The sequence below is a fragment of the Anomaloglossus baeobatrachus genome, chromosome 7 (genome assembly GCF_048569485.1).
Source record: "Anomaloglossus baeobatrachus isolate aAnoBae1 chromosome 7, aAnoBae1.hap1, whole genome shotgun sequence".
In the NCBI taxonomy this organism is placed as follows: domain Eukaryota; kingdom Metazoa; phylum Chordata; class Amphibia; order Anura; family Aromobatidae; genus Anomaloglossus; species Anomaloglossus baeobatrachus.
The window spans coordinates 95,972,475-95,986,501 of NC_134359.1; the positions used below are offsets into that span (position 1 = coordinate 95,972,475).

Genomic DNA, 14,027 nt, shown 5'->3' on the forward strand with positions numbered 1-14,027 from the left:
TAGCACTGCAGTCTTGCAGCGCTGGGGTCCTGGGTTCAAATCCCACCAAGGACAACATCTGCAAGGAGTTTGTATGTTCTCCCCGTGTTTGCGTGCATTTCTCTTGAGTTCTCCGGGTTCCTCCCACACTACAAAGACATACAGAAAAAGAATTTAGGCTGTGAGCCCCAATGGGGACAGTGTTGCTGATGTATGTAAAGCGCTGCTGAACATGTTAGCGCTATATAAAAATAAAAGACAAATATTCACCATGTGTTTGTGCAGTATGATTACAGATTCACTTATGATGCTGTGCTTTATGGCCATTGTATCAGTACTGATTGGGGACCGCTGTAAGGTTGAACGGTTTGTGGAAACATGATGGGTCATAATAGGCCTCCATGGGCAGATGTGGTGTAATCCACTCCGTATAGCAGGTCACACAGGTTTTCTTTTCTTCACCTGTTAACACTTGTACACTTGCAACATGAACCCCTGTGTTGTGTCCACAGAGTAGTTGATGGCTGGTGTAGCGAGCTGGCAGAGGAGAGTCATTTAGCGTAATGGGAATCCGAGATGGCAGACGCTAGATGACATCGAAATGATGGCCAAGGTCAGAACCACAAGGATGGAATCAGAGGCAGAATAGTCGGACACGCGGAGGGTTAAGATAGTCCAGGCTAAACAATGCTGATCAAATACGCCAGGTCAGGTAGCAGGGTCTGGCTATGTACCCACGGGACTCTGTATCCGCGGATTTTTCTGCAGCTAAATCCGCAGCATTCTTTGCATAGGTGCGGATTTTGTGTGGATTTCTTGCGGATTTGTCGCAGATTTCGTTGCGGATTTTGCATTTTTTGACATTCAATTGAATGGGCAAAATCTGCAGGTAAATCCGCAGGAATAATTGACATGCTGCTGATTTTTCCACAGGGAAATCTGCAGTATTTCCGCTGCGGAAAAAACCGCAGCATGGACGCAGCAGTTCCCAAATGCCATAGAAATGGCTGGGGAGTAGCTGTGCTGCAGATTTCTGAAAAATCCGCGGAATTTCCGTGAAAAATCCGCGGCAAATTCCGCGCATTTTCCGAAGCGTGGGCACATAGCCTAATACTGAAGAAACAAGCCAGGGTCAGTCATTACTTAGAACTAGAAGCTGTCAGCATTATGCTGGGAGTTTTAATAGGGTGTGGTATTGCTGCATTAGCCTCAGCAGGGAGCTGACTATTAGTGATGAGCAGGTACTACCATGCTTGGGTACTCGTAACGAGCAGTGCTGGACCGTGATTGTGACGCCCAGAACTATTGGCCACGACATCTTCTCTATCACCAGCGTCTTTTGTAGAGTAAATATGGAGACGCCTGATGATAGAAGGAAAGTGACTGAAGCAGGACTAGGTAGAACATGGCCACTACTGCTTTATCTGCTGAAAGTCTAGGCTTCATGGTCAGTGCACTTGTGCTTGGTTGCATAACAATGAAGTGTTACAGTAAAGTGCATTGCTCGTTGCTGCTTTGACACTGTAATGCTTTTTATGCTCCAGCATTGAGTGCATGCATCTATTAATGTATTGCGGCCCTTTATTCTCCAGCTTGTATACAGCTCTGCTGTGCAGTTCTCGGGTTGCGAGGTCAGGGTAGTGGAGATTGGAATCCTCTTCGCGTGCTGCCCTTCCAGCTCTCCACTTATTAGACAAATGTTGTAGACACTTTTCATTTGTAGCTGAGAATTGTATGATGTATCAGTGTTTGACTTTTAGATATGATTTGCAGCCTTTATCTCTTGTTGATCCTTTACATGCAAACCAGTCCGGACTCACGTGGTGCGATGTCTTAAAGCCCCGTCACACGCAGCGATATCTCTAGCGAGCGTACCTGCCCCCGTCGTTTGTGCGTCACGATCAAATCGCTGCCCGTGGCGCACAATATCGTTCAGAGCCGTCACACATACCTACCTGCCTAGCGACATCGCTGTGGCCGGCGAACCGCCTCCTTACTAAGCCGGCAGTTCATGTGGCGTCACTAAGCGGCCGCCCAATAGAAGCGGAGGGGCGGAGATGAGCGGCCGTAACACCCCGCCCACCTCCTTCCTTCAGCATTGTTGGCGGCCGCAGGTAAGCTGTAGTTCGTCATTCCCGCGGTGTCACACGTAGTGATGTGTGCTGCCGCAGGAACGACTAACAACCTGCGACCTCAGCAATCGATTTTTTGAAAATGAACGACGTGTCAACGATGGACGATAAGGTGAGTATTTTCCATCGTTAACGGTCGTTCATTGGTGGCACATGCAACGACGTCACTAACGATGCCGGATGTGCGTCGCGGAATCCGTGACCCCAGTGATGTATCATACGTCGTTGTGTGTGATGGGGCCTTAATAGAGAGGCCGACAAGATCTCTCATATAATTAAAACTGCAGCATAAATGTGTCCTCCTTTTATAGTAGTGGCCCTCAGGCCCACTTATCAGGTACTATGAATTCAGGGGGCGGTCTTCATCACCACCTCATAGTGGCTAACGGGCTAGCCTTCTTTGGCTGGGTTTACACAACCTCATTTGTGTCTAGCTTTTAGGATAGCTGGCCTCACATTGGACTCTAGATACTTTTGGTAGTTCGTGATTGACTCAATGACTGCAGGGTGCCCAGGTCCTATAAAAGTCCAAACCCTCACCATGCTTCTAGGAGGGGTTTCTGCAGATATCCACTCTACTTGTGTTTTCAGAATACATTGTTCCATTGTCTTGTGGTTTATTCAGATACAGCTTTATTTGTTCTGTCATTGTCTTGCTAAATTCTACTAAAAAGGGGGCTGAAAGCCCGTACTTACGAAGCGCTCACTGATATCCTAATCAGGCACGAATACTAATATTCTTTATAGCAAGATACTATTTATTTTAATAGCACATGAATATATATATAGTCAATGGTACATAGGCATAAGAACTATAGTCATAGAAACTTATACAATAACAGAAATATGCATCAACATTACCGTTATGTTGTAGCAATCCTTTCACATCGGAGGGAACTCGAGTTAATGATAAGGAATCAACATGGCATCTTGGCATGGCATCACAGGAACAGTGCGTACGTACACTTCAATGTCCTGGAAGGTATTTCCCTAACATTAAGCGAGTTCGGTGTATTTTTTATAGGAAAACATTGTAGGTTGGGTTTAAAATGGTCACCAGCATGTGATAGCTGAGTCATGTTCATGTAACTTGACCACAAACTGCTGGGGGCACCGTTTGCTTCCTGCACATTTCCTGCACATCCTGCTAGTGGTCAACTGGTCAACTGTGGTCAGCCAAAGTGTTAGCGAAATATTGCAATGAGCCGTAAATTTCATATGCAAGCTTCCTTAAACCTGTCTTTAAGCTAACCACAAGTTTCCGGCAAGTGGAACTGTAAATGTTACTTCCTTTATCTTCAAAACTGCTTCAGAAACCTGTGTGACATGTATTCCTTGGTATTAGTGAAATATTATCCAAAGGACATCTTCTTTGATACTGAATTATTGATAGGTCAAATAATATCTGGGATCACTCCTATCTTTTATGATTATGATTTGATTCCTATCTAATCACACATTCTTTCAGTCATATGACATTGGTATCACAGTCATGTACTTTAAATGGAACCTTTCAGGTCCAATATGCACCCAGAACCACGAGCAGTTTGGGTGCATAATGCTAATCTCTGCCTAACCGTCCCTGTATACACGAACATATATAAAGAGATCTTTAGAAAAAGGATTTCTAAAGATCCTTTGATATGCTAATAAGCACATGGACTAGTCGCAGGGGCGTTACTTCCTGCGCTCATTCCACCTTCTTAGCATGTTAGTATGACCACAGAAGAGCGCTAACGTGCTATTAAATGCCCATTGCCCAGCGTTATCAGCGGTAACACGCGTACCTGTGTCTGTTGTCACCGCATCAGACACTGGGCTATGTGCATGATTAGAAGTCCAGGTACTTCCGGCAGTAGACCTCTCTGAAGCCGGGACACAAACACCCAGCTTCATAGTGCGTATGACCAGAAGTGCCGTCACTTCTGATCATCTGATGTGGTGACAACGGACACAGGTACACGTGTCACCGCTGATGACGCTGGGCAATGGGCATTGAATAGCATGTTAGCACACCCACAGTGGCGTGCTAACATGCTAAGAGGGCGGAATAAGCACAGAAACGAACGCCCTTGTGACTAGTCCCTGGCCTCATTAGCATATCATATAGTATTTGTAGAAATACTTTTTCTAAAGATCTCTTTATCTATGCTAGTGTATACAGGGACAATTAGGCTGGGATTAGCAAAAATGTACCCAGATCTGCTCGTGGTTCTGGGCATATTTTGCACCTGACAAGTTCACTTTAACATGCTGATGCCTTTGGATCCTGAGCTGTAGCTTTTGAGGTTTTTTTGTATGTCTCTTCCCCCCGCCGCCCCCAGTTTTTCAAAACTTTGTACTGTCTGATTATTGTGATGTAATTTTGCAGGGAATTTCCACTTTTGGAAGAATGTCAACTGACTTGGAAGCTTTCCACTTCTAAATGTTTCTCACTGTAAAATGATGGACTCCAAATTGATTGACAATGACCTTATATTAACCCTTCTCAGATTAATGGGCAGCAACAATTGCTTTGCTAAGATCATTACTAATGTCTTTCTTCTTGGCATTGTGTTACCACACGCTTGAGTGCTCCAGACCAGCACACTGCCAAAACGTCTGGCTTTTTATCACGGGGGTCACACTTGCTGATGAACAATTAATGGAGCATTTGTTTAGCAGCACTTGGCTGCTACTCGCCCTCTTAATTTCTAGGCTAATAGTAAAAATGTACTTGTGTTTCTTTTTTCAGTGTGTATGTATAAAATAATGATGGTGCCTATGCAGCTTGTGCCACTGATTTACCTGCAGAATTTAATGGGACTGTCAGCAGGTTTCTGCAATGTAACCTGAAGACAGCATGCTGCAATAGTTAAAACGGAGTCTTCAGCCCTGTGTGTGTTCTGGCTTCTTCTTTTTTTTTTTTTTTTTTTTTTGTTTACCTGCAATGTTAGCTTAAGCTTGTTATCTTTATCATTAGTGGATCTCAGCAGTCAAACTCAAAGCCCTTCTGTGAGTAGCAGCTTCTGCCTGAGAATATACTCTGAAAGCCTGGTGTAGGCAGGGGCAGCTCTCACAGCTCTGCTACATGCTGTTACTGTATTATAAGTTTTTTTTTTTCCCTGGAAAATGTGTGCGGCAAATCCCCACCTAATTCTGAATAAAAAGTTTACACACCTACTGTTTTTTTTTTTGGAAATCATAAATGAAAGATGATAAAGTTTAAAAACCAAACAGTACATTTGCCAATGAAATATGTATATAGTTATTATTATTATTATATATTTTTTTAAATTTTAGGGTTCGATCTATTACACGGCCTCACCTCCTCCTCTTTTATTCTTTTACAGAGGTAGCAGAACTTGAAGCAAACCTGCCTTGTAAGTAAGATTGTCCATATAATCCTTATTCTTTGTCTTCCTTCTTGTACTCCCTTATGTCTGTATAAAGTGAATGTTATTTGCTTGCACAACAATTGGTACCATAATGGTCACTTTTTGTTATATATTGTTCTAGCCCAAAATCGTCTTTTTTTTTCAATCTGTATCACAGTGGTGGATGATTATGGCAGAAAGTTTGATTTATTTTATATAGTTTTATATGCATGTTACTGAAATACCCATTTAAAGAGGTTGGCCACTGACATTGATGGCCCATACTTAGGAGATGATCATCAATGTCTGATCGGATGGGGTCCGACACCCAGCACCCCCTCCAATCAGCTGTTCTCGGTGGGGGTGGCCAGAAATGCTCAGTTCCAGAGCTGCCCAGACTTCTGATAGTGGCTGCGCATCCGTCTCCTATTGACTTCAATGGGAGGCGGATGTGCAGTACCCTGCCGCAACCGCTATCAGAAGATGGGGCAGCTCCGGACCTGAGCATTTTCAGACGCCTATACCAAGAACAGCTGACCGGAGGGGGTGCGGTGTGTCGGACCCTAGCCAATCAGACATTGATGGCTTATAAGGATAGGCCATCCATGTTAAAGTATTGGCCGACCTCTAAGTACTTTTTATTTTTATTCTTTGAAGATACGTGTTTATCTTTATACATGCTACTATACGTCCGTACAATCTACATGGCAGACACCGCATGGCCTGTATCCCACATTTTCAGTAGCTTGTTCTTAATATATTCCCAGTGGCTGTTAATATGCTTTTCTCTATAACACTACAGTATTTAAGAGTTACACATATATGGCTGAAATGAGGCAGCAAGTGTCTGCCATGGATTAGGCAACATGTATCTGCTGCCCGAGTCTCTTAAAAGCACGACGCCGGGTTTTGTTTTGGTTTTTTTTTTTCTCGCCCAGCTCTGGAGTGACTTTGAATTTAAGCCTCCTGTCTTATAATTGCCTTCCAGCGTCTTCACCTTTTACCAACCTCACTCCGGTCCCCCGGCGCCATATTGTGCCTGTAATTTCTGAATGGCTGGAAGTCAGATATTACACCAGAAGCGCTAAATGCAAGTCTATGAGAGCCAGAACGAGGCTCTCATAGACTTGTTATTGAGTTGTGACCTCCGGTGCGCTGCATGAAACACTTTGGCTGCCAGCAGCTCACACATCGCCGGAGAAGTATCGGAGATGCACCGATAGCGGGTGAAGCTGCGTGAAAATGAGTATAAGACAGGGAGGCAAGAAACTTAGATTTAAAGCCACAAATGAAAAAAAAATGCTGGTGTGGTGCTTTAAAAACTATGCAACATGTAAATAAATTTCTATCTCTCTAAGCTCTCCACTACCCTATATCGGCACAGCTTGTAGCTGTATGGCGGTTATATTCATGCTCTTCTCTACTATACTTGTTATTTAATCACAGTTAGGCGTGGATCCCCAGCGGAAACAATCCCCATAGATGCTAATGGCACAGACCTCACATCTGTATATGTTTCTGTTATTTTTATACATTTATTATTAGTATATTTTTAAAGAGCGTGACATCACTGTGGATAATGTAATCACGCCGCTCACTACTGCATCTGAGCAAGGAATGGTCACTGTGCGTATAATGGGATTCTTTACAGGCACAGTAATAGGATTATTTCTTTTTCCCATTAGGCACCTGCAAAGTGAATTTCTCCGACCCCAACAAGCTGCATTACTTCCAGCTGACTGTGAGCCCAGGTAATCTGCCAGTGGTTGCGTAGTCTCCGCTATAGCACGGGTGATGCTGAGGTTAAATGCCTCAGCACTGGATGAATTACAGCCGCCAGGCTTATGGGAGAAGAAAGCATCGTCCTGGGGGAGTTTACACTTGTCTTATTTCCAGTATTATCCTATAAGTGTATAATACCAATAATAAAGTATTACGTAAAAGGTTTTAATATGCTGAAAATTGGCAAAAAAATTCTACTTTTGCTCAGATTCCACTCATCATTATTGATCTGAATATACATGAGCCTGTGCTATCTATAGGTGGTTGGGCGGTGGCCATCATAGACTTGGAGTGGGGAGAGAGGCACATGCAACTGCATTTCTTTATCAGGGTTTGACGTTTGCTCACATAGCAGCCTGTAGCATGGTCTTACCAAACATTACAAGAGATTGGAGACATGTCTTAAGGCCCCATATGCGTTAGGCTGCTGAACTCATCAGTATTGACTGGTTTAGCAGACTTTCTGTGTATGGAGGTGCAGGCCAACTGATCGTCGGGCGAGACGTCGGTAGTTCTTTTCCAATTATGCCTGCCAATTGCATTGTTCTCTCATATAAAATGCCAGCCAACGTGTGTGCCGGCAGCTTTCTCATAGTGAACACGGGCACTTGGCTTAACAAGCCCTTCTGTGTTAGGGAGTCGGGTGAGATGGCTGTTGGAAAAAAAATCAGCCGTAGCCTCGTTCAGCCGTAGCCTCGTTCAGCCGTAGCCTCGTTCAGCCGTAGCCTCGTTCAGCCGTAGCCTCGTTCAGCCGTAGCCTCGTTCAGCCGTAGCCTCGTTCAGCCGTAGCCTCGTTCAGCCGGCTGTCATGTAATGTTTAGATACTGTTTTTATTGTCATATGTTAGGTATGTACTTGGTTATCAAGGTTGAAAAAAAGGCTTAAAGGGGTATTCCCATCTCAAAGATCCTATCCGAATATGTAGTAGGTGTAATAATAAGCATATTAGTAAATATCTCCAATTACAAATGTAGTATAAGATCTTTTGTAAAGCTGTCACTTACCTTATGTGCATGGCATTACAGTAGCTTATTTATCCAATCTTTAGGACACGTATATAGGGACAGTTAGGTGCTAGTGGTTGTAACCATGGATACCTAAGCTTCTGCAATGCCCTGCAGATAAAGTGACATAGCGTATCAAAAAAACTATACTTCATTTCTAATTGGAGGTATTTACTAATATTCTTATTATTACACCTACTACATATTGAGATGGACATTTTTTAAGTCAATCAAGTTTATCCTTTCTTCACCAGGTCTACATTTGCTATCACTAGATCATTTATAACCTACAATGTAATGTATTAGAAATGCCCAGCCCTTTTTTTTTTTTTTTAAATGTTGATCTAGTACTTGCCATCACCACCTCTTGCAGGCGTCCATCCTACTGTCTGACTACTCTAAATGTAAAGAACCCGTTCCTATTTAGATGCCTTTCCTCATGAATAATGACTGTCCTGTGTTCCTTTGTAAAATCCTTTTTAAGGAATAGATAATGTGCCAGCTCCTTATTTTGACCAGATGTATTTATTCATATACATAGAATGATAGAGTTGGAAAGGACCTCAAGGGCCATCTGGTCCAACCCCCTGCGACTGCAGGTTTTCCTAAATCATCCCAGCTATATGTTTATCCAGCTTCCTCTTGAAGATTTCCATTGATGGAGAGCTCACCACCTCCCGTGGTCGCCTATTCCACTCCCTGACTGCCCTCATTGTCAGAGAGTGTTACCTACTGTCTAATCTGAATCTCCTTCCTTTAAGTTTCATCCCATTGCTTCTTGTATTTCCTTGTGCTAATGAGAATAGGGTAGTTTCCTCTGCACTGTGACCACTTTTCATATATTTGTAGACCGCTATTAAGTCTCCTCTCAGCCTTCTCTTTTTCAAAATAAACATCCCTTGTTCTTTTAGCCGTTCTTCATTGGACATGGTTTGCAGACCTTCTACCATTTTGGTTGCTCTTCTCTGGACGTGCTCCAATATATCGATGTCTTTCTTGAATTGTGGCGCCCTGAACTGTACCCAGTATTCCAGGTGGGGTCTGACCAGGGCAGAGTATAGGGGAATAATTACCTCTCTTGATCTAGATGCAATGCTTGTCTTGATAGATCCCAGAATTTTGTTGGCTTTTTTAGCTGCAGCTCATGTTGAATCTGGGATCTACTATTATGCCCAAGTCCTTTTCCCCGGTGCTATCACCTAGTTCTATTCCTCCCATACTATATATGCTTTTTACATTTCTTTTACCCAGATGTAGGACTTTGCATTTGCTCCTGTTAAACACCATTCTGTTCTCCTCGGCTCATTGATCGAATGTGTGGAGATCCTTTTGAATACGCTTTTTCCTCTCTAGTGTTGGCTACTCCTCCTATCTTAGTATCAACTGGCAGTAGATCTGGGAGTTGAGCTTCACTCCATCCTCAACCCGAAAAGGTCCCACAAGTTCATCTTTGATGATACCAGCCCATACCAGTACCCACCTCCACCTTGCTGTCGTCTGAGTCAGAGTGGAGCTCTCTGCCCTTTACTGATCCAGCCTCTACCCCATTCATCTGGCCCATCAAGAGTCACTCTCATTTCATCAGTCAATAAAACCTTTGAAAAATCAGTCTTAAGATATTTCTTGATCAAACAAATAGAAAAATTCCGTGCAAAGTTTTTCACGACACAAGGAGCCCTCCATTGAAGCAGGGAGCAGCGAAACATACGTCGGGGTGAGAGGACGGCGGCACGAATCACTCTTTGACCCAGGTAATGAGATCTTTGCCTTGATTTAGTGTAACATTTTGCCGATAGCGGTGTTCTAGTACGGCGTTCAGGAACATGCACAACACGGCATTTAATAGTGCGGAGTTTTATCTCCCTTTTATAGACCCAACATTCCTATCATTAGGCTTTTGGGTCATTTGTGCAATATTATGTGTGAGTGATACTGAGGTGGTTTATTTTTATATTGCACTATAACCCCATTATTTGACTACATTTATCAGCCATTGTTATTTTTATCTAAATGATTAGCAATGGGTTTATGTGTATGCTATTAATATGCACGGAATCACGTTCTATTTATTGCTAATATGATTTGATTTAAATACATTGACTATAGCGGAAATAGAGAGATATATTTATATATACATATTTTTGTACCACCAATTAACTGTTTCAGGTATCATCACTATGTAATTTTGATCTGCTGCATTATCCTCTTTTTTTCATCTGTTGCAGCTTTTTAAATTCTTGTAATATTTTAACATTTTCATTAATAAACATTACTATTTTAATTGGATTTTTTGCTCCTTGTCGTGAAAAATTTTGCACCAACTTTTTCTATTTGTTTGATTGATCTGTTGAAAAGGCGGGTCCTTGATGTATTATGACCAATTTTTGCTATTTGATTAAGATATTTCTTGGCCCAGTCTTGATGTTTTATCTTATGTTTCTTGTTCAGAGGTGGTGGTTTTTCAGCCTTCCTTACCTTGCCCATGTCCCTGAGTATGGCACACCTTGTGCTTTTTGATACTCCAGTAACGTTGCAGCTCTGAAATATGGCCAAACTGGTGGTAAATGATATCTTGGCAGCTTCATGCTTGATTCTCCTCAATTCAAGGGCAGTTATTTTGCACCTTTTTTGCCCAACACGCTTCTTGCAACCCTTTTGGCTATTTGCCATGAAACGCTTGATTACCGTATTTTTCGGACTATAAGGCGCACATAAAAGCCTATGATTTTCTCAGAAATCGAAAGTGCGCCTTATAGTCCGGTGCGCCTTGTATATGAATACAAGCGAGCATTATGCCTCCTGTTAAGAGACATGCTTACTCACCTAAACTTGTCGCTCCGGTGCTGGTTGATCAGATGGGCGGTTCTGTTCTCCAGGACCGGCGCCCCTTCTTTCGGCCATCTTGCTCCTTTGTCTTCTGAAGCCTGTGTGCATGACACATCCACGTCATACACACACACACCGGCACTGAGGTCCTGCGCAGGCGCACTTTGATCTGCCCTGCTCAGGGCAGATCAAAGTACGGTATTGTAGTGCGCCTGCGCAGGACCTCAGTGCCAGTGAGTGTGTATGACGTGGATGCTTCATGCACACAGGCTTCAGAAGACAGAGGAGCAAGATGGCCGAAAGAGGAGGCGCCGGTCCCAGAGAACAGCACCGCCCATCTGGCCAACCAGCACCGGAGCGACCAGTTTAGGTGAGTAAAGTGTTTTTTATGTTCTACAGTGCGGCCTGCGCTCTTATATACAGCATGTTAGAATGCTGTACATAAGAGCAGCGTCGGACTGGCTACCGGAGGAATCTCCAGTAATGCCAGGCCTGTATTCAGGTACCTGCATTGCACTTCGGAGCTTTCACCTGAGCTCCAGAGTGCAGCTTAGACTGTACCGTGAGCGCCGAGTGATGGATTCCCCGGCGATTGCGGTTCACTCCATGACAGCTGCAGACATCCCGGGCTGATCTCCGGTGCTGTCACCTGAACTCCGGATTGCACCCCGGCCTTTTCACAGCTGTCATGAACTTAATGCGCTGCGGCTTATAATCCGGTGCGCCTTATATATGAACCTAGGCGCCTTAGCAGGCGCTCATTGCTAATGCGCCTTATAATCCGGTGCGCCTTATAGTCCGAAAAATACGGTATTCGGAGATCACATTTCAAATGTTTGGCAATTTCAAGACTGCTGCATCCCTCTGCAAGACATCTCACAATTTTGGACTTTTCAGAGCCCGTCAAGTCTCTCTTCTGACCCATTTTGCCACAGGAAAGGCAAGTTGCCTAATAATTAAGCACACCTTATATAGGGTGTTGATGTCATTACACCGCACCCTCCTCATTACAGAGATGCACATCACCTGATTTACTTAATTGGTAGTTGGCTCCCAGCCTATACAGCTTGGAGTAGGACAATATGTATAAAAAGTATCATGTGATCAAAATACTCATTTGCCTAATAATTCTGCACACCGTGTTACCTGGGCAGGAAATGTGCTCGTTTTGTTTCCATTTTAGGTTTTGTGTGTTAAATGGCCACAGTGTGAGCATATGGTTACATGTTGAAGGTATACCAACATATGGTCTGGTGAGTAAAAAGCTGTGGAGAAGAAGCGCAATAGGGTTTTACCCCAATAACACACGGGGTAGAGACAGGGAGCAGTAATACTCACCAAGTGAAGTTGTGAAAGTCACAACTACTATGCAGGCATGGAAAGTTTTGATCAAGGCAGCAGCAACCCAGACTGCAGATAACAGAGAACAATAGAGGAAAATAGTTTTTTTTTTAAGCCGCGCCAATGATCACTTCTCAGGTATTCAGATTAATGGATCTTTATTTTGCACAGGTCTACGCGTTTCTGGAGTCTCAGCTCCCTTCCTCAGGACCATCAGGCCATCAAATTTGATGTGTTCTTATGCCTGATGGTCCTGAGGAAGGGAGCTGAGACTCCAGAAACGCGTAGACCTGTGCAAAATAAAGATCCATTAATCTGAATACCTGAGAAGTGATCATTGGCGCGGCTTTAAAAAAACCCTATTTTCCTCTATTGTTCTCTGTTAACATATGGTCTGGGTCATTTCTTTGGTTTTATTTGCTGTGTATCTAGCAATTCTCTGACTGCTGAGCTCTGCATAACCCCGCCCACACCACTGATTGGCAGCTTTCTGCTCATACACTATATATATATATATAGAAAGCTACCAATCATTGGTGGGGGTGGAGTTATACAGATCTCATGAATTTGGAGGACTACATGGCAGCAGGTTAACTAGTCCTTTAGTGATAATCTGCTGATAAAAACTTTTTTTTATCAAAACTACACTAAAGCTGGGTTTACACACTGCAACATCTCAAACGACATCGCTGTAACATCACCGGTTTTGTGACGCAATAGCGATGTTTGCGATGTTGCAGTGTGTGAAACCTATCAGCGACCCGGCCCCTGCTGTGAAGTTGTAATCGTTACAAATCGTTCAGGACCATTCCTAGGTCCTTTGTTTTCCGCTGTGCAGCATGAAGTTTCAGTGTGTGAAGACTTTGCAGAGACTTTGTTAGCAACTTCCCTTTCAAAAGGCTGCTTATCAACGTCCCCAACAACCAGCTAGGTCGCTCTGCAGGTCCGGATCGCTGTTGCGTTGTTGGCCAGGTTTGCCGGGTTGAACGCTCACCAGAAACTTAGCAGAGACTTAGGGAGGTCGCTGTTACGTCACAAAACCGGTGACGTTACAGCGATGTCCTTTGCGATGTTGCAGTGTGTAAACCCAGCTTAAAGGCTCCGTCACACTAAGCAACATCGCTGCTAACGAACAACTTTTGTGACGTAGCAGCGATGTTGCTAGCGATGTTGCTGTGTGTGACATCCAGCAACAACCTGGCCCCTGCTGTGAGGTCGTTGGTTGTTGCTGAATGTCCTGGGCCATTTTTTAGTTGTTGCTGTCCTGCTGTGAAGCACAGATCGCTGTGTGTGACAGCGAGACAGCAACAACTAAATGTGCAGGCAGCAGGAGCCGGCTTCTGCGGAGGCTGGTAACCACAGTAAACATCGGGTAACCAAGAAGCCCTGTCCTTGGTTACCCGATATTTACCTTTGTTACCAGCCTCCGTGCTCTCACTGTCAGTGCCGGCTCCTGCTCTGTGCACATGTAGCTGCAGGACACATCGGGTTAATTAACCCGATGTGTGCTGTAGCTAGGAGAGCAGGGAGCCAGCGCTAAGCATTGTGCGCTGCTCCCTGCTCTCTGCACGTGTAGCTCCGTGCGCTGGTAACCAAGGTAAATATCG

General features: G+C 43.9%; 1 protein-coding gene across 2 annotated transcripts in view; it reads left to right on the forward strand.

Annotated features, from left to right (window-relative positions):
- UBE2F (ubiquitin conjugating enzyme E2 F (putative)) overlaps positions 1 to 14,027 on the forward strand; it is a 302,268-nt gene that overhangs the window by 45,321 nt on the left and 242,920 nt on the right. For both annotated transcript variants that reach the window (XM_075317487.1, XM_075317488.1), the window contains exons 3-4: positions 5,444 to 5,473; positions 7,153 to 7,218. In XM_075317487.1, the coding sequence (XP_075173602.1) occupies positions 5,444 to 5,473; positions 7,153 to 7,218 (96 nt within the window). The remainder of the gene's footprint in view (positions 1 to 5,443; positions 5,474 to 7,152; positions 7,219 to 14,027) is intronic.